The following is an 18,739-nucleotide window of genomic DNA, read 5'->3' on the forward strand; positions in this document are numbered from 1 at the left end:
TTCACACAGAAACAGACGCCACACGAGGAGGCCGCACGGGAGGAGGCCGCACGGGAGGAGGCCGCACGGGAGGAGGCCGCACGGGAGGAGGCGCCAAAGCAAAAGGAGGAGGCGCCACAGGAGGAGGCGCCACAGCACAGGAGGAGGCGCCAAAGCAAAAGGAGGAGGCGCCACAGACCTGTGGAGAGGATCAGGATGGAGGTTTTGGGAGGCGTTCAGCGCTGGACAGAAGCTGGATATTTCACACTTTCATAGACACGCTTGTTCTCAGACTGACCCTCTGCATGTTTCCACGTGGACCCGATCACCTGTCAATGACTCTTATTGATCTCTGCTGCTGAAGCCTCAGCTGCCACCAGGAACGTTTGAGCTGCAGGTGAAGTTTGGCTAAACTAGAAGATCAAAAATACTAAAATACCTGCTCAAGGCAAGACAACCCTGCCTGTGCAGAAATGTTGGCCAAGGAAGAAAGAGCAGCAAAGAAGTAGCAGCTGGCTGTGCACACCATCGACGAGGTTAAATCTCAGTTTTCCTCAGGTAAACGCAGTTTCTTCTTCTTTAAAACATGTGACCAAAGGCCGACGCCCAGAGTGGCTTGTCGTGGGGAGCGTCAGGGAGCAGACTCTGGAGAAACCTCACTGCTGTTCCCGTGAAGACTTCAGCGCTGTCCTGACCTCACGTTTCCTCCAATCAGGCTGAGAGATGTTTAAACGAGGTGTCAGGTGTTTACCGGCCAATGTTTGAACTCCAGGTAGAAAGTGTGAGCTGAGTTTACCTGACAGGCACGTTTCCCCAGGACAAACACTAACATAGTGGAGGTTCTGGTTACAGCTACCTGTCACACTCCGTGGTGATTGTTTATCCAGGTGTTTCCAGATATTTTGTGCTCAAAGGTCTCCAGAGTTTCAGAGCACACCTGTACTCGTACCTGCGCCATCACACGGAGATGCTGCAGAAACCTGAGAATAAAACTCTACACACACGAGTGTTTTTCTTTTTACCTGTTCTTAACGCGCCCACACAGACCGCGAGATTTCATAGGATGCAAAGTTTTTGGATGAAGCTCAATATTTGGATTTTTTGGCTGTGAATAAACAGATCTGACCAATCAGATTGCTGCAGTGAACACACATGCGACTCGGCAACACTAAAATAATCCTCAGACTCACAGCTCGCTGCTGCTCCAGACTGAAATTTTCCCTCCTTCATCCTGATAAGTGGACGAAAGCTCTGGGATCGAACCAGGAAACCTGCTGCTGAACGCGTGCATCCAAAAACTCTTTATTTCCTGTTATCTTCATCAGGCTCAGCATGTGAAGCCCTCTGCATCTACACCTTATAAAAACCTCCACCCTTTACAGTTAACCACAGCCCTCCGAGTCCTTCACTATGTCCATGAAGCTTCCTCCTCCTCCAGGCTGCAAGTCCGACCCTGCAGAGCGCTCACACACACCTGATCACCACACCTGTACTTCCATTCTTCATAACAACGTTAAACTGCAGAAGCCGGGGGACAGGTATGCAGGTGACACTGCGGTCAGAGGCGCACACTTGTGCTTAAAACAGACACAAAGTAATCAGAGGACTCCTATTAAACACTGGACACACTCTTACCTGCACTACATGTTTTATTGTAATAGATTACTTATTCACGAGCTGTGTCACGTGACTTACCTGTGAGTGTTATAAATGAGTGCATTTATAACGTGCCGAGTTAGCTGGGAGCTAACGGGGCACCTGGTGAACCCCGTACGCACAAAATAAAGCGCGCGCACAGACACAGGAACGCGCAGTATCAGTGCGGGCTGAACGATCCAGCTGTGGTCACGTGAGCAGTGTGGCGGCAGCTGTGGTTCCCGTGCTGTGGCTCGGTTCCGCTTCGGAGTGTGACTAAACAGCGTCAGCTCGCCCCAAGCCGGCGGCCGGAGTCCGGGTCGAACCGACGGCACGGAGCGCCGGGAGGCGGCGGGCTGGCCGCCTGGGACCAAGCCGCGCCGCGGGGCCTCACCGGAGCCATCTTCGTGTTCTCGGCAGGCACGTTCGACTCCCGCGGTCGCTCACGGGTCTCCGACGGCCGCCGCTCACGGGGATTCCTGCCGTCACAGCCAGGTTGCGGGCCCAAGATGGCGGCGGAGGCTGCGCAGTACTGGCGGAGGTGACGTGACTGCGGAGGACGCCGCGTGCGCTGTTGTTTGCCTCCCACCATTAAAGACCCTCCGCGGCCAGGTCGACCACCGAACCCGAACAACGGATCCACGGAGCCCCTCGGAAGCGCCCAGCGCGCGGGGGCGGACACAAGGTAACGACTGCGTCGGTACCGGAGCGCGTGGCCGAGCTTCGGGGTGACGGCAGCCACCGTGAGCTCGGTGAGGCCTGCGGCTAGCTGCTCTCTGAGGGCGGCACGGAGCACACCGAGCCCAGCGGAACCGAGACCGAGCCTCCGCGTCCGCGCGCTGCTTCACCGGAACCTCAGGTGTCCGTGAGCACGTGCAGTTTAAAGGGCAGGTTAGCACGCGGCTCCTGTGGATGTGTTTATATCCAGGCCAGGTGAGGGCAGCTGGGTCATGGTTAGGGGCGGAACGGGGCCGAGGGCCTCAGTTTGTAGTTTTTAGTGTGGGGCGGGAAAGTAGCACAGAGCTAGCAGGCTGCACAGAGCTAGCAGGCTGCACAGTGTCTGCGCCCTGAATGTTTCTGAGATGCTCTGACCTCAGCTCGGCCACGTTCACGGCTGAGTTAAACTAAAGTCAGCAGCTCCAGCGCCCAGAGACCTCCTGAGTGTCCCTCAGACCGCCTGCTGCTACCCAAGGCTTGATGTGGCTGTGTTTCAGCTTCCTGTGAGAGTCTGCGTTACTTGTTAAAAACTGACTACTTGGACTTCATTGCAACACCTGCAGAAAGCACACCTTAGTATGCAATCCTGTCAAGACTTCTGTTTTCTTCAGGTGGCTTAATAACTGCAATGCTAACATGTTAGCAGATAGCAGCTAACCTGCCCAGTTAGCGTGAACACTACATGAGTGCTAAAGTATATGAGATGTGTGGTCAAAAATGTCAGACTGCAGGCTTCATAACAGGTAACTATGTGCTATCTTAAGTATATGAGACTTAAGATAGCACATAGTTACCTGTTACGAAGCCTGCAGTTACATTTTTGACCACACATGACTGCGAGTGCTAGCACTGGCTAGCTCACCAGTTCTCGTTATTCACTCATTATGACTGTTATACATCTTATGTGGTTAGCACAATGACATTCAATTTAGTAGGTCGTCAGCAGGTTACACCTGTGTCAGGTAAACATCCTGCAGCATGACATCACACACCCTGTGACCATACCTGACTGTATTTGGATGTGACGTGGCGGTAGGCGTTATCAGCTAGCACTTTCAGGCTAACGTGATTGCAATCATGATGCCAGTTTCAGCAATGATAACACAAAATGTTTCAGTAAATGTCCGTCCAGAGTAGAGCAGGGCGATATGAGCAAAAATAGTTATCACGATATACATTTGAAAATTTGCGATAACGATATAACTGACGATATAATTGACACGAGACAAAATACTTTACAACTCCACAACTTTATTAGTGCAAAAAACCATCAATGTATTTTCACTTCAACAAGCAGCTGTTTTTATGTGCATTAAAGTTATATACAAATGTAACAGTGCAAATGCAAATTCCTCGCTGACAGTTTAACCAAAAGGCATTTCCAGTGGAAACTGGCCGACATATCCTCAGCATAACCATGTATAATATCCACAACACTTAAAGAGGTTAAACACACACAATACGGTAACATTATGTTGAAGCACAGTACGTATCACTCCGCGGTACAGCGGTGTGCCTTCGTAGCTTAGCAAAGTCGCACTGAAACATTTGACAGATTTTCGAGCGCCGTGCACATAAAATCGTTTCGAGGTCAGTAAACACAACCAGAGTTCATACATAAGGCACACGGGATTATAAGGGGCTCTGTCGACTTTCAGAAAAATCAAAGGATTGATTTTAAGTGCGCCGTATTTTCCAAACAACACAGTAATAACAACGGCCCGCTAGCATGTGCTACCAAAAATAGTGCTTTGTTGTGTATCTGACGGATGAAAGCTAAACCAGTTCCACACCAGTGAAGCTGCAGCATTTTTACAAACCAGTTCTGGTTCATCGTTTCATTCAACGATCCACTTTCACTCTTCTTATTCTGCGTCGCCGCCATGTCCGTATGTAAACAAAGGCACTGTGCGCTTTACACATATTCTATTGCGATATTTCATTTTCCTATCGTTGCCCAACATTACACCGTATTACCGTGACCTGTATGATATGGCCCAGCCCCAGTCCAGAGTATTTTTTGTGAGGTTGAAGCTCAGCCCGCTCTGGCTGCTTGGCGTGTCCTTTGTGATGACAGGACATGATTTTGTGTCACGTTCCTGATTCAGCGTGGAACCCAAACTGAAACACGCACTTTTTAAATGGATTTATATAGAAACATATTTATGCACAGCTATTGATAATGTCCACCATGCAGCAGCAAATGAGCATCATGCTAACGAGTGTTATGCTGCTGTGAGATTCATTGGAGAAGGTCTATACAACTTAGTTCTCAGTTTGCTGATGAACCTCCACACTGACGGGTGGAGAAACTGTTGCTGCCGCTCAGGAGGCTTCCGTTAGCTCGGCCAATCGGATGAAAGCGGGCATTTAGGGAAGGGGCTCTTAAAGAGACAGAAACAGCAGACTGGAGATGGAAGCTCTGCTGTGAGGTGAATGGGGATCGTTTTAACTGTGAGTTTAGCTGCAGGAGAGCAGGAAGTGAGGGGTGCCTGTGTAACATGTATGCTCAGATCAGTAAATACAATGTTTTTATTGAATAATTTCAGTATTTTAGAGAAAACATGTTGATTGTGTCTCTGCACACAGCTATGTGGATACAAGAACATTGAAAGCGCCTAACCCCCTTCCTGTCCTCCATCACAATCCCAAAGCGTGTTACTTTAAAGCTCCTCCCCTGCTGAGGTCACACTGACAGACACCGATGAACGCCTCAGGCGTCTGATGACAGCTTCAGCTCTCACCGCTGTCTGCCATCACATGAAAAAGCTCAGCGAGCCTTCTCGTTGTGTTTTTATTGCAGAATCTGTGATTTTGTTTAGTTTCTGTTGTTCATCAGTTAAAAATCATCTAGTTATTGAACTTAAAAAACGTCTTTCCCGTGATGTCTGGTCGCTGCCGCTCTCTCCCCGTGTGTTCGCTAGCTAAGCTTACAGAGGCTGCAAGGGCCTGCCTCCACCCAAGAGCTTTAACCGACTCTGGTGTATATGAAGCATAAGATGGATAAGAAAACCATGTTTGCATCTAAAGATTCAGTGGTGATCGTGTTACTGAGGTCAGTGTTTGCTGATTTACAAGAAGAAATAAAGGCCTGTTTAATCTGCAGCAGAGGAAAGAATAAAAATAACAGAGAAACAGTCAGCAAACTGGCAATACACATGCACACAGATGATGGTGCTTTTCTGATATTTTCATTGGTGCCTGCTGTGTTAAGTAACTGGTCAGTAACCAGTATTAAACTTAACGGTCTGAATTAGGGCTGCCACGATTAGTCAGCTTGTCACGATTACATCGACTATCAGAATCGTCGACACCTCGTTTGAAGCTTTGTAAGATCCCAGAAGACGCAGGAATAAGCAGACATCTGTTAGCCACCAGCTCGATAGCTAGCCGAGAGGTCGAGGCTCGGTAGAGCCGTCGAGAACGGTGAACTCCCCGCACATCGTTTTCAGACCCCCGCGGTCTTTCGCTACTCAGGTTAAACATGATATATAAGCAGTGTAGGGACTAACGAGTTATTAAGTAACGCGTTACAGTAACTACGTTATTATTGTGGTAACGAGCACGGTAACTAGTTATTATGCCAAAATCAGTAAAGCATTTATTGTTACTGGGATTTAGATTTAGGCTCGTTATTTGTGTTGCGTTCGACTGACCTCGGAAATTGGAACACGGACGTGGGAATGATGTCACACTCGACTAAATAGCGTTTTGGTTAGCGCCAGGGCGACACCCTCAAACATGGTTGTTTTGCTAACCCTCTACAAAAACAAATTACTACTAAACTCATATGCAGCTCATCTGCAGTCTGGAGTTACCTACATCTTCCTACACAGAACGCAGAATTTCCAAGTGCAATCGAAAGCACCACGACTGCAGTTTCCTTGTTAGACGTAAAAAGCCCACATGACACTGCGGCGTAGGCTAGAATCATGGCGTCAGTCGACGACGGTCCAGTTGTTTGTTTTGTGATCCACTGCTTCTTCCTAGTGATACTACATACAATGATTCGATTTATAACACTGCTGCATCAACCCCAAAATGATGTGTTTGCATCTGTAGAGGGTTGAAACAATAGAAATAGATTAAAACAGACAGGAAAAAAAGTGACACATAAAACAAACATCGTTAATTTCTAATTTAGTTTCATTAATTTCGTCATTAACTTGCACTCACACTGCCATTAGGTGGCACAGTGCAGTGTGGCAGGATAGTGCTAACATGTAAGCAAGCTAGAAGACTGGCATCCTTGCTGGAAGCAACACATCAATAAGAGAATTCTACGGTGGCCCTGAGAGGCCAAACGGACTGCAACTTCAGAAAACGCTGCAAAAAGAAAAACGCTGCAAAAGCACACACAACACAACGGAAATGTTTCTGGGGAGACAATAACCGGACGGACCAGTTGCACGAACCAAAACATGCATGTATGGCTGTCTTATTAGGTAATGTTCAAATAATGTTATCATCCAGTGTTTGCAGTGTGGGAGAAAGTACTCAGGGCCTTCCAGTTACACACTATGAAAGGCAGCAACAAGTTTAATGTTCAGAAACCTAAAGTTTGTATCAGCAGCAGAATGGAGCTAAAAATAAATGTTTGTTTCAGTTCTATGAAGCTTTGAGTATTTTGGATCAGTAGCTGCTGTGTTTGTTGCATCATATTGCTGTAATTGTTTATATGCTTTATATATTCTGAGCTAAGTTGATCTATAGTGTTACATCATATTCTATAAGGATGTTATGTGTTTGTAGACTTTGTGCCCAGTTTGACCCATTTAGCAGAAGTCAGCCTGTTTAAGGCTCTGATATCTATTCTGTGTGACTTAAAGCAGTTATGACATGGTCTGATTTTCACACCCAATAAAGGAATATTTCATATATCAGTCTACTCTTCATTCTATCAGACACAGTTATCACAGCTCGTACATTTGCTTTTTACACAGATATGTAAGCAATGAGCCAAATTTAGTAATAACAACATACTGAAGGAACAACATTTGTCTCTTATATATAATACATCTGTATATACACTGTCACAGATACTTGAGTGTCTTTAAATGAAGATTTAAGGTGATAGGACATAAATAGCTGCAACTTGAATCTTTGACACAGAGTTCAGGCTCACTGCTGTAATATATCATAATAATCTGACAATAACTATAATATTGGCCATATTATATTTACATTACCACAGTGAGATGACTTTAGTCTCATGAACAACATTAACTAATTGTTATTTACTAGCTAATCTTAAATGACTGTTCAGTACAGAAATGAAGCCCAACAATCATGTTTTACAGTCCTGTGGTCTCAGCCTCAGATACTCAACTAATCACAGTGATGTCATAAAAAATGAACGAACAACAAAACATTTTTGTTCTCCTTCATTTCTGTCACACAAAGCTGTATGAGACATTTCTCGCGGTTAGTATCATGGTTGCTAGGCAACCTGGGCAGTGCGACGGAGGCCAGACCGTCCCATTTCACTAGCCTCGCACTTCCGACCTCAGCGGTCTTTGAGTACGCGGCCCTTGAGGACCGTTAAGGCTGCAGACCCTGAATTGGGACACAGCCATACATACATGTTTTGGTTCGTGCAACTGGTCCGTCCGGTTATTGTCTCCCCAGAAACATTTCCGTTGTGTTGTGTGTGCTTCTGCAGCGTTTTTCTTTTTGCAGCGTTTTCTGAAGTTGCAGTCCGTTTGGCCTCTCAGGGCCACCGTAGAATTCTGAGTAAAACCAAAGTTATTTAGTAACTAGTTACTTTGAAAGTAACGAAGTAACTTACCCAACACTGCATAAAAGTCACTCGGATAACTTAAAAATGTTATTGTTTGGCTTTTTTCAGAGTTTTATTCGTTCCTGAGTAAATCGGTTTGGCTGAGATTAAGTTCTAGTTTCCACGCAGCTGAATAAACGTCAAACAGAAAACTGATTAAACAGAAGTGTGAGACGGTCGAGTTTACTCCAGCGTCCTGATATATTTTAGACAGCAAGGAGCAGACGGACGAGTTTATTAAACTCCACCGAGACAGCGGTGATGCTAATCAGAAGCCTACACCGTCCCATTTCACAGCCGTTTACTTCGGCCTACCCGACCTTCTGAGGACCCGGCCCATGTAGACCGCGAAGGCCGGGTCCTCAGGAGCTAAAGTCTGTGTGAGGGTGTCTTTGATATCCTCTGCAGGGCTCACGGTGCTCACAGCTCAGCTTCGTGATGCATCCTGTGGTTCTGTGTGGAGAATTCAGGCATTAACGAAACCGTCGATGATGTTCTAACACGTCACCGGACTCTGTTTGAGCGTCGTGTGCAGCTGTTATTGACTCCGTGCTTCTTGTTTCCAGGATGCTGTCCTGACCTGTCGTGCAGATGAATAAACTCCAGGATCCTCGTTGGACCTGTTCATGGCTTCTAAGAAGAAGCAGAAAAACATGGTGTTCCATCAGGAAAGGGCGACCACCCCTGCAACAGCAACCGCTGCCAGCAGCCCCCCTTTGTCATGGTGCGTCACCCCGAAACCCGGGAAGGCGAGCGAAGGCGGGGTGGAGCAGGCCGTCAGGAGGGGCACTGAGCAGAAACATCCTGCCAGCGTGAAGCCTCAGTCGGACACTCTGCCACCGGAGAACACCTGCGGGGGCATCACAGTGACCCTGGAGAACCACAGCATGTGGAACGTGTTCTTCAGATGTGGAACAGAGATGATTCTGACCGAACAAGGCAGCAGGATGTTCCCCTACTGCCGCTTCCGCATCTCCGGCCTGCAGCCATCCAGGAGGTACGCTCTGCTGATGGACGTCCAGCCGTTAGACAACAGTCACTACAGATGGACCGGCAAGAACTGGCAGGCTGCTGGCAAAGGAACGCGGCATGTAAAGAGTCAGCCTTTCGCTCATCTCGAGTCCCCGGCGACGGGCCAACACTGGATGCAGAGTCCGGTGTCCTTTTACAGGATGAAGCTCACGAACAACGTCTCAGACCGAGACGGGAACACTATCCTGCATCCGATGCACCGCTACCTGCCGCGGCTGCACGTGGTCCAGACAGACAAAGCTGCTAAAGACATAAAACTGAGCGATCCCGGTGTCATCACCTTCTCATTCCCCCAGACTGAATTCATGGCGGTCACGGCCTATCAGAACGCTCGGTTTGTTCAGCTGAAGGTCGACTACAACCCGTTCACTAAGGGACTGAAGGAGGACGTGTCTGGTTCATGGGGAGGAAAACTGAAAGCGAGCTCTGGGGATCCGCTGCATAAACAAGGAGGATTGGCTGAGCAGGTCCCTGTGAAGGAGAGCCTGAGGTCTTTGCTGGCAAACCACAAACCTCGAGCCTCCAAAGCAGCGGAGTCCAAGCCTTCAGTGCCCGCAGACCTCAAAGACAGCTCCACTACAAGCAGAGAGCCGCCTGCTGCCGTGGCCCCCGGGCAGGTTTTGGGGTAAGACTTTGATTCTTTCTCTGTACTGAGTATCAGGTGTGTAAGAAAGACGTGTTTCCAGCAGACTTCCTGTGTTAAGGCTCGTGTTAACCATCGGTGTGTCGTAACCGTGCTTCCACTGACGAGAAATATCTGTGTCACAGCAGCTGGGGTGGGTCTGCTGGTACCATCTGAAGAGTGGATTACCTCTGAGAAACCCACCAGCTGCTGCTGTCCACCTCAGCCACCTGTGTGAGCCACACATCAAGCTTTAGTTTCACGCTCAAACTGCGACTCGATGGTGACATGAATCAATGTTTGATGGGTCTCCACCTTTGATTCCTGCTGAAAAACTGTTTGCAGAGATTTTAAATGTGGAGAGATGCTGTAGTTTCACATGTTTATAACTAAAAGGGCCCGAGACACGAGAAAGTTCTTCAGTGGGAGCAGTTTAGGGGTAACGTTTGAGTTTTGAGGGTCTTTGGTTCCCCACTGAACGAAGTCTTGTTCTGATTGTCCATCAGAGTATTCAGGAGAGCGTTACACGCCGTTCCTGATCTTTAGTGTCTTAGCTTGAACACTTATTTTCTTCCATAACAACAGCACAAACCAGTCTGTGATGGTCCCAGTTACTTGCTGTAAATGTTCAGCTCTGGTTCGTGAAGCCCAGCAGGTGTTCGCACCCAGTACTTCAGCGTGTTTCCATCTCACGCTGCTGAATTATGGGATGGTTTTTGGTTTGTTTTGCTCCTGGCAGTCTGTGGGTATCATGGAAGCAGTCGCACATGACTGAATATCTGTTAATTATTTACACAGCACCAAATCACAGCAGTCGCCTCAAGGCGCTTCATAGATACAGAGAAAAACCCAACAATCATATGACCCCCTATGAGCAGCACTTTGGCGACAGTGGGAAGGAAAAACTCCCTTTTAACAGGAAGAAACCTCCAGCAGAACCAGGCTCAGGGAGGGGCGGGGCCTCTGCTGTGATTGGTTGGGGTGAGAGAAGGAAGACAGGATAAAGACATGCTGTGGAAGAGAGACAGAGATTAATAACAGATATGATGCAGAGAGGTCTGTTAACACATAGTGAGTGAGAAAGGTGACAAAGGAAAAACTCAATGATTGTTAGGACATCTAGAACCGAGTCTCCCTGGATAAATGAACATTTATCTGGAAACTTGAGCTGCTGTGTGACCTGCAGACCTGGTTGTAGATCTAGGTCTGCAGCCAGGTGCTAACCACACCTTTGTCCGTGTTCCAGCCGTTACTCAGAGACTACCTGGCAGGTTCTGTCCTCTTGATGTCGAGTTCTCCTCTTCACCATCAGCCAATCAGCAAACACAGCGCTTAACGGCAAATCAGACGTGTCACAGCCTCCATGATGGTTGTTTGGTGCATTCAAAACTGAAGTTGGAGGAGATGTTTGTGACATCGTTACACTGCAGGAGAATCATAAAGGCTGAGGTGGCGGTCAGTTTGGGTGCTTCTATTCCCTGGAGAACCGTTCTGCATGAGTAACAGTGAATAACACCATGAAAATAAGATTAAGGGATTTTTAAATGCTTAAAAAAAGAAGAGTGCTCCGAAGCCTTTACAAAAGTTTGACAAATACAGCATCACAGAAAACCGGAGATCCCAAACCCCTTTGCACAGAAGGAGACGGCTAATTTTAGCTCCATGTATGAAGCTTGATTGTAAACAGTCTCAACGAGTTTAATGCTGCAGGTTTTGATTGACCTCATAAATAACACCGATGTCACTAATCCAATGTTTTCGTTTGCTTTGCCTCAGCAGCGTCTCACGTCCAGCTCAGAAGTTGTTCTCGGAGCTGATTCGTGAAGCTCACGTTTCGCTGCAGAGATGCAACCTGGAGCAGCTCGGCATCAGTCACAGCGGCTCTCTCAGAGCAGAGCAAACCAACACTAAGAACTCGAGTTCGAAAGCTAAAGGACGAGAAGCCCTTAAAGACAGTACATCTGTTAAAGCACCTCCAGGGAAATGTGAAATAAGGACCATTAAGGACGACGGGCTGAATTCACTGGACTGTAACGATGGCGTTGGGACGGGTGGTCCTGGTTGTGGTCGTGCTGCTCCAGAAGGATCCCAGAGCTCCTCTGAGGACTTGGAGCACCGACCTAACCCAGACGCTACAACAGAGACGGCCACGAAGACGCACAAGCGGCCGGCCCGGCTGCCTCTGCCAGCGCTCGCTCTCTTTCTGAGGCAGCACTCTAAGAAGACGAAGAACAAACCGGACTCTCTGGCCCCTCCTCCTGAGCGCCTGTCCGTATTGGCCAGTTCTGCTGCTTCTTTTGCACGTCCGCTCTGGGAAGGTACCGCCGGTGCAGCACATCCCTCCAAGGATGTCGGCAGCCTGAAGCCCGACCTCACGACCTCCGGATGTACAGATCCTCTAGCTGACGTGGTTTTTAATGTCTCTGGACAAACGGCGTCTCCTCAGCAGCCCGGTCCAGCTGCTGCACATCTGCTGGCTCCAAGAACTGACGACCGCTCGGCTCGCGTGTCCGAAAGCCCGGGCCCAGAGCCGAGAGGCCCCGACAGCACCCAAGTGTTACCCGGCTTGAACCAGCCATTCTGCACCCTCGGGGCGTCTCTTACTACCTCTTCACCGCCTCCTGCTGCCCCCCCGCCCCTCCACACAGTGTTATGTTCTCCAAACTCACCACAAACACCACCTGAATCATCGACACCACCTTTAGACTCCCCCACCCTGAGGTCTTCACTCCCTGACCCAGAGTGTTCGTCCTTCGGCTATGAGCCGATGTCTCCTGCGAGCTCTCCAGAACCGTTACCTCACCTGCCGGCCTCGATCGCTTTAGAGCTCGACTCCGCGGCCTCTGAAGCGCGCGACGCAGCAGGACCTCCCGAAGACTCGCAGGACACCGAAGACCCGTCTGTGTTTAAATGGCATACAGTGTTACCTCCACCCGAGTCCTTCGTAGACACCTCATTCACAACATTTCAGCCTCCACAGACATTACCTGAGGACCCTGAGCCACAGAGTCCAAACGCCTCCATACCTGCTCCTGATCCTCCGCCATCTTTCCCAGAGAGCGAGCAGTCGCTGCCCTTCCCCGCAGAGCTTTCCCCGCTCGCCCTGCAACTGCCTCTGTCGCCAACCTTCTCGTCAATCGACGCCGACGGACTCTCTCCCACGCCTTCACTCGCTGACCTCGTGCAGTTTTTGTCCACTGACGTCGACCTCGGGATGGGGGTGGAGTTTTCGAGCACCGAGGCGGCGGCTGTTCCCTGCTTACCTGTGACGGAAACGCACGAACCTTCTCAGCAGGTCCAGCCGCTCCCAGCCAGAAAACCCTGCAAGCGAAAGAAGAAGGAGGTTCGGCAGCGAAGGCTCGGCAAGAGCGAGGTGGAGCAGGAGGTGGACGACTCCACCTACGGGAGCATGCAGCCGAACCTGGAGGAGGTGGAGGAGCAGTTGTTCATCTCTTTCACTTCAAAGGTAACGTTGGATAGATGACTGATCATAAACACAGCGTGCACACTGAGGTTAACACACAGCCTGTTTCAGGAGGCTCTGAAGCTCCACCTGGCCGACTCCTCCGACAGGCCGGCTCCACGGCCCGCACCTGACGGTCAAAGAGCTGCAGACTCACCTGAGGGCGGTGACCGGCTGGACATGAGCGATGAACGAAGCTTAAACCCGTCCAACCCCAAAGCGGAGAGTCTGGCAGAGACGATCGCTTCCTTCCAGAAGATTCTTCTGAGAGACCTGAAGCTCATGAAGCACAGGCAGGTCATCCACCCTGTGCTGCAGGAAGGTACGATCACCTGGTTGCTGTTTGCAGGTAGAAGCTCTCAGTTCTGTGTCTGACTGCTTTTGTTCTTCTCTGTAAAGTCGGTCTGAAGATGAACCTGCTCGACCCGTCGCTCGCCATTGACCTGCAGTACCTGGGAGTCCGCCTGCCCTTCCCCCTGCCGGGCGCCAGCATGGAGCCGCTGTCGACGTCTCAAGGTGAGCATGAGCACGAACAAGTGTCCTGACTCACCTGGACTCACCTGTGCTTGAACACCTGCGAGTCCGTTCACAGGTAACAGCTCTGTGTTCTTCTGTTTCAGGTGTTTCTGCTGCGTTTGTGTCCCGGACAGGAAAAACCACCGACGTCACTCAGATTAAAGGTTGGAGAGCGAAGTTCACGTTGTCTGAGACTCCGCCCACACCTGCAGCCTGCAGACCTGAAGGTGCTTTTCTACGCCGTGCGCTCACAGCTGGTTAGTTTTGTTTTTCAGCTCGGCGCCGGCCGCGCTGGGCTGTGTGCTGGTGTAACTGGTTTGTGTTGAATCCTGCAGCTGGTTCCAGTTCAGAGCCGCAGAAGAAGAACCTGTCGGCGTTCTGCAGCGACATGCTGGACGAGTATCTGGAGAGCGAGGGGAAGCTGATCGACGAGCGCGCCGCCAGCTTCTCCCAGCCGCCGGTGGAGCCGCTGGTGTACGAGCTGCCCACCAGGAGCACCAGCTACGTCCGGACCCTGGACCACGTCCTGAAGAAGCAGACCGCCGACCCCGCCTCCTCTGACCTCATCTCTGGGTTCGTTCCCCCCTCCAAGAGGCCGCACTTCAAAGAGCCTAAACCAGGCCGGAGGAGGCAGAAAGGTTGTAAACAGAGCAAACTCAGACCAGAACCTGCAGCTGGTCCTGAACCCAGTCAGCTGGAACCTCAGCAGCCTGCGGGCCACGCCCCCTCAGCGCCGCCATCACGCCCAGATTCAAACCCCATCAAGAGGCGGAGGAGGCTCAAACCCAGGACCTCATCTCAGACCCTCAGCCCCTCTAGGGCCACAGTGCCGGTTATGTCCAGGGACCTGGCCCCGCTGGAGTCGGACTCTGAGCTGGGGGGCGGGCAGAGCGAGGACGGCAGCAGGAGTCGGCGCCAGCCGATGACCCGGGCTCTGCAGAAACAGAAGGTCCTGGAAGACGGCGCCGTGTGGGAAGGCCTGCGTCGGACCAGCATCACTACGGAGAGGGCCGCCATCGCCCTCACGTCCCTCTTCACTCAGACGGTGAGCATTCATTGGCTGCAGCATCTGCTAGAGGGCGGGGTGAAAGTGCAGCTCAGTGTAAAACAGCTGTTTGTGATGAAGGATCATTTTAACGTTGTCTTTGGAAAATACTGCAGGAACTGTTTAAATGATGTGAAGGGCAAACGAACAGGTGTTTATTACACACCAGTAATAACCACACTGTTAATAATCAGACTGTTAAAGACACTATTACAAGTTACAACCAATGTTCCCGCTAAGCTGCTGGCTCTGCGCACAGAAATAAATCTCACCTGAATTGAAATTAAAATTTCAACAACTCTGTTCTTCAGTGTCAGTGACTGGCTGCTCCTGTATGGGATCAGAACGACGCCCCCTTATCCCACAGTCCAGCCAATGATGCGATTCACATTCATTTATACCAGTTTTTAAATTGTGTTGATCGGCCACGTAAAACCAGAGTTATGATAAAATATCTGCAATGTTTGTTTTTCTTCCTGAATACTGTCGTTGTTTATATTTACTGCAGGAAGAAACGGTAAAAACTGCGTTTTATAAGGAAAACGCTGGAAAACACTCCGCCTGTGAGCAAGAACAACACCAAAACTCCTCCTACCCTCCCGTTTCCTATTGGTGCAAAAATGTACCATGTCGACCAATCAAAAAATGATATGGCAACATGGCATTTAGTTGTTTAGGAAAGGGGGAAGTTTTAGGAGTGACGGCATGTTTGAGGTGTGAGAGATTTGCGATGTGTAGCGTGTTTGGGGTCTAAAGTTAGCGTGTAGTTAGCGTGTAGTTAGCGTGTAGTTAGCGTGTTGTCTTGTGTTGTCTTGTGTAGTTAGCGTGTAGTTAGTGTGTTGTCTTGTGTAGTTAGCGTGTAGTTAGCGTGTTGTCTTGTGTAGTTAGCGTGTAGTTAGTGTGTTGTCTTGTGTTGTCGCGTGTAGTTGGCGTGTAGTCTTGTGTTGTCTTGTGTTGTCTTGTGTAGTTAGCGTGTAGTTAGTGTGTTGTCTTGTGTAGTTAGCGTGTAGTTAGCGTGTTGTCTTGTGTAGTTAGCGTGTAGTTAGTGTGTTGTCTTGTGTTGTCGCGTGTAGTTGGCGTGTAGTCTTGTGTTGTCTTGTGTTGTCTTGTGTTGTCTTGTGTAGTTGGCGTTTAGTTGGCGTGTAGTCTTGTGTTGTCTTGTGTTGTCTTGTGTAGTTGGCGTTTAGTTGGCGTGTTGTCTTGTGTTGTCGCGTGTAGTCTTGTGTTGTCTTGTGTTGTCGCGTGTAGTTGGCGTGTAGTCTTGTGTTGTCGCGTGTAGTGTAGTCAATAGTGTTGTTGTGTGTCAGAACAATGAGGCGACTGCTGAGTGTTACAGGTGTTACAGCAGTGACACATCTGCTGCTGTCAGGCCTGCAGGTATCAGCTGTTGTTCTCCTTCATCTCATAGTGACAGAAATTATTTTTGGAGTGGCACAAATAATTTGTGTGGCATCAGATTTGATGCAGAACAGCTGATTGTTCTGGAAATAGTTTGAAATGTTTGTTGGCTGCATTTTTTAAAAAAAAGCTGCAAAAAACTTTGTTGTTTGCAAAACTTTGTTACTTTTTTGAAGAAGTAACTATATCATTAATTGCCCAACATTGGTCATTATTTACTGTATTTTGCAGACAGAGTTACAGACTCTCTCCCAGACACAGACTCATCATACACTCAGAGCTTTATTAAATAAAGTTGTGTTTTCAAAATTGGAGTTCAAGTTATTTTAACTTCCAGTAGTGTTAACATGCTGCAGGTCAGTGGCTACATTTGTTTTACGTTCTCATTGTAAGTGGGCTAAAGCAGTTAATTAAAAGTCGTCTAACATAAATGCTGTAATCTGATTACTTTAATAAACCATAACTTGGAGGATTCGATGCTGGCGTGACCACAGCGCACACGTCCACGGAGACGCTCAGGTAAAGTAATTACAGATTAGTGAGCAGTGGCGCTCGCGTGCCTAAAACAAACTCTGGGTCATCTGCGTTTATTTAAAGAACTAAAGCAGACGTGTCGACTGTGACGCTCAACAGGAAGCACAGATGTCATGTGACAGGAAGTCAGTGCAACACAAGCAAGAAAAAGACGAACGATCATGAGGAAGTGGGCGGATTTCCACACACGTTTAGAATAAACAGGTCTGATGTTCTTCTTCAGGGTTTCGTGAGCGAGAACCCGACGGCGCCGATCCAGCTGAGCCGCAGACGAGCGCCGCCGTGTCTGAACGAGTTCTGCCGGCTGGGCTGCGTCTGCCTCGGCCTCTCCCGCGACTCCAGGCTCAGCCACTGCGGCCGGCCGGCGTGCATGTTCGGCTGCAGCTGCCTCAAACAGAAGGTCGTCCTCCTCAAGAACCTGGACGGGTCCGACTCCAGCCCCTCCCACCACGGGAGCAGCAAGAAGAAGAGGAGGATGAAGATGGCCTACGGTGAGTGTCTGCGGGTCACGGTGTAAGCGTCAGAGAAGCATAGATAAAATAATAACCCCGTGGTCATGTCGCAGTTCTGAAGGAGGCGGACAGCGTCTCCCAGCCTGCCGCGCGGGTCCGCACTCTGTGGAGGAGGGATCCCGGGCGCTCGGACCCAGAGCCGGTGCGCATGCCTGAGGCGGCTCCACAGACCCGCCCTGCGGTAAGGACCTGTTTAAACGTGGACCGCAGCACTTTAAAGCCGCTCCGCACATTTATCCGCTGCACAAACTCTCGCTTCTTTGTTTCCAGAAGGGCCGAGACGATCACCGCAGCTGCGCCAGAGTCCGAGGATACTCCAGGAAGATCCGGAAACAGAAGGTAAGCCAGCAGAGGGAGCGAGGCTCTTACTGTAGATGTTTGTTGTTCTGCTCTGATTTGTGCCATTACCTGATTCATCGACAGGTGAAACCGACACCGTCTGTCCACCGGGAGGCAACCAAAGGCGCCGTGCGAGCCGATCGGCCGAACAAGGTGAAAAAGCTGAAGAAGAAGCCTCCTGCAGGTGCGTTCACGCCGCTGCTCTCCATCAGCCCTGCTGCCGTGTTTTCTGTCCTTTCATGGAGGTTTCCTCTGCAGGTGAAGCCCTTCAGGCTCCGCCTCCTCCGAGTCCTCCTGCTGAGCCGACGCCGACGCCGTCGAAGCGTCTCTTCATCAGGGCCGACTTTAAGTGGAAGAGCGAGGCCGACCGCACCCTCGTGCTGATGGAGCTGTGCGAGGCGATGGCTCAGAACCGGCTAGAGCGCCCATTCTGGATCAAGAACTTCCTCATCCATCCCACCGGCCAGTCTGTGGAAGGCAGCGGCGCCGAGCGCTGCGTCCAGTACCACGTCAAGATATCCAGATCTGCGCTGAAGCCGAGGAAATCGACAGCGCCGCGCAGACAGGTGGGCGCCGTCGCAGCCTCTGTAATGGTGCATTTTCATTGATCAGTCATAAAGCTGGTAGAAATGTTTCTGATTGGTTGAGTCTGAGTTTCAGAAACAGTGCTGCCAGCTGATTGGTTAGCTACCGGGCTGTTTCCACCAATCACAGCTGTGTTCACCTGTGAAACAAATGAGCTTTAGTTCATGTGGTCACCATTTCCTGTCATCCAGAAATGACCGCAGCACCTGTAACCATGGTTACGCGTGTGCCACAGTGATAAACCCGCCTGACATGTGATGGTTGACTACGCCTCTTTCAGGTGGATGCAGCACGGGTGGGCAGGAAGGCGGAGCCTCTGAAGGAACGTCACATGAAGAAGGAGCACAGAATGCAGGAGGCGGAGCCTGTGGAGGACTGGCAGAGGGAGGTGGAGGAAGGTGACATCACAGAGCAGGATGGCTTCACGGATCAACAGGTGGACGATTGGACAGAGAGCAGTGGACAGGAAGTGACGTCAGAGGCGAAGGTCAACATGGCTCTGCCTTTCCTGACGGGAATCTCGCCTGCCGGCTTCCTCTCAGCCAATAGGAAAGCGCCGGGAGGAACGGACCAGCCAATCCAG

The 18,739-nt window shown here is 50.0% G+C and overlaps 1 protein-coding gene across 3 annotated transcripts in view; it reads left to right on the forward strand.

Moving 5' to 3' along the window:
* The first annotated feature begins 1,805 nt into the window (after positions 1–1,805).
* The window catches only part of mgaa (MAX dimerization protein MGA a), a 26,525-nt gene continuing 9,591 nt past the window's right edge, over positions 1,806–18,739 (forward strand). The window contains exons 1-13 of one of the 3 annotated variants that reach the window (XM_087833179.1): positions 1,806–2,299; positions 8,677–9,767; positions 11,541–13,230; positions 13,300–13,549; positions 13,627–13,743; positions 13,848–13,970; positions 14,079–14,788; positions 16,944–17,211; positions 17,286–17,413; positions 17,503–17,571; positions 17,656–17,755; positions 17,830–18,137; positions 18,437–18,739. In XM_087833179.1, coding sequence (XP_087689305.1) covers positions 8,737–9,767; positions 11,541–13,230; positions 13,300–13,549; positions 13,627–13,743; positions 13,848–13,970; positions 14,079–14,788; positions 16,944–17,211; positions 17,286–17,413; positions 17,503–17,571; positions 17,656–17,755; positions 17,830–18,137; positions 18,437–18,739 — 5,097 coding nt within the window. In that variant the 5' untranslated portion in view covers positions 1,806–2,299; positions 8,677–8,736. The remainder of the gene's footprint in view (positions 2,300–8,676; positions 9,768–11,540; positions 13,231–13,299; positions 13,550–13,626; positions 13,744–13,847; positions 13,971–14,078; positions 14,789–16,943; positions 17,212–17,285; positions 17,414–17,502; positions 17,572–17,655; positions 17,756–17,829; positions 18,138–18,436) is intronic. The other 2 variants (XM_087833181.1, XM_087833180.1) reach the window with 2 other exon arrangements.

Source organism: Neolamprologus brichardi, chromosome 19 (genome assembly GCF_056152115.1).
Source record: "Neolamprologus brichardi isolate AB-2024 chromosome 19, ASM5615211v1, whole genome shotgun sequence".
NCBI lineage: Eukaryota > Metazoa > Chordata > Actinopteri > Cichliformes > Cichlidae > Neolamprologus > Neolamprologus brichardi.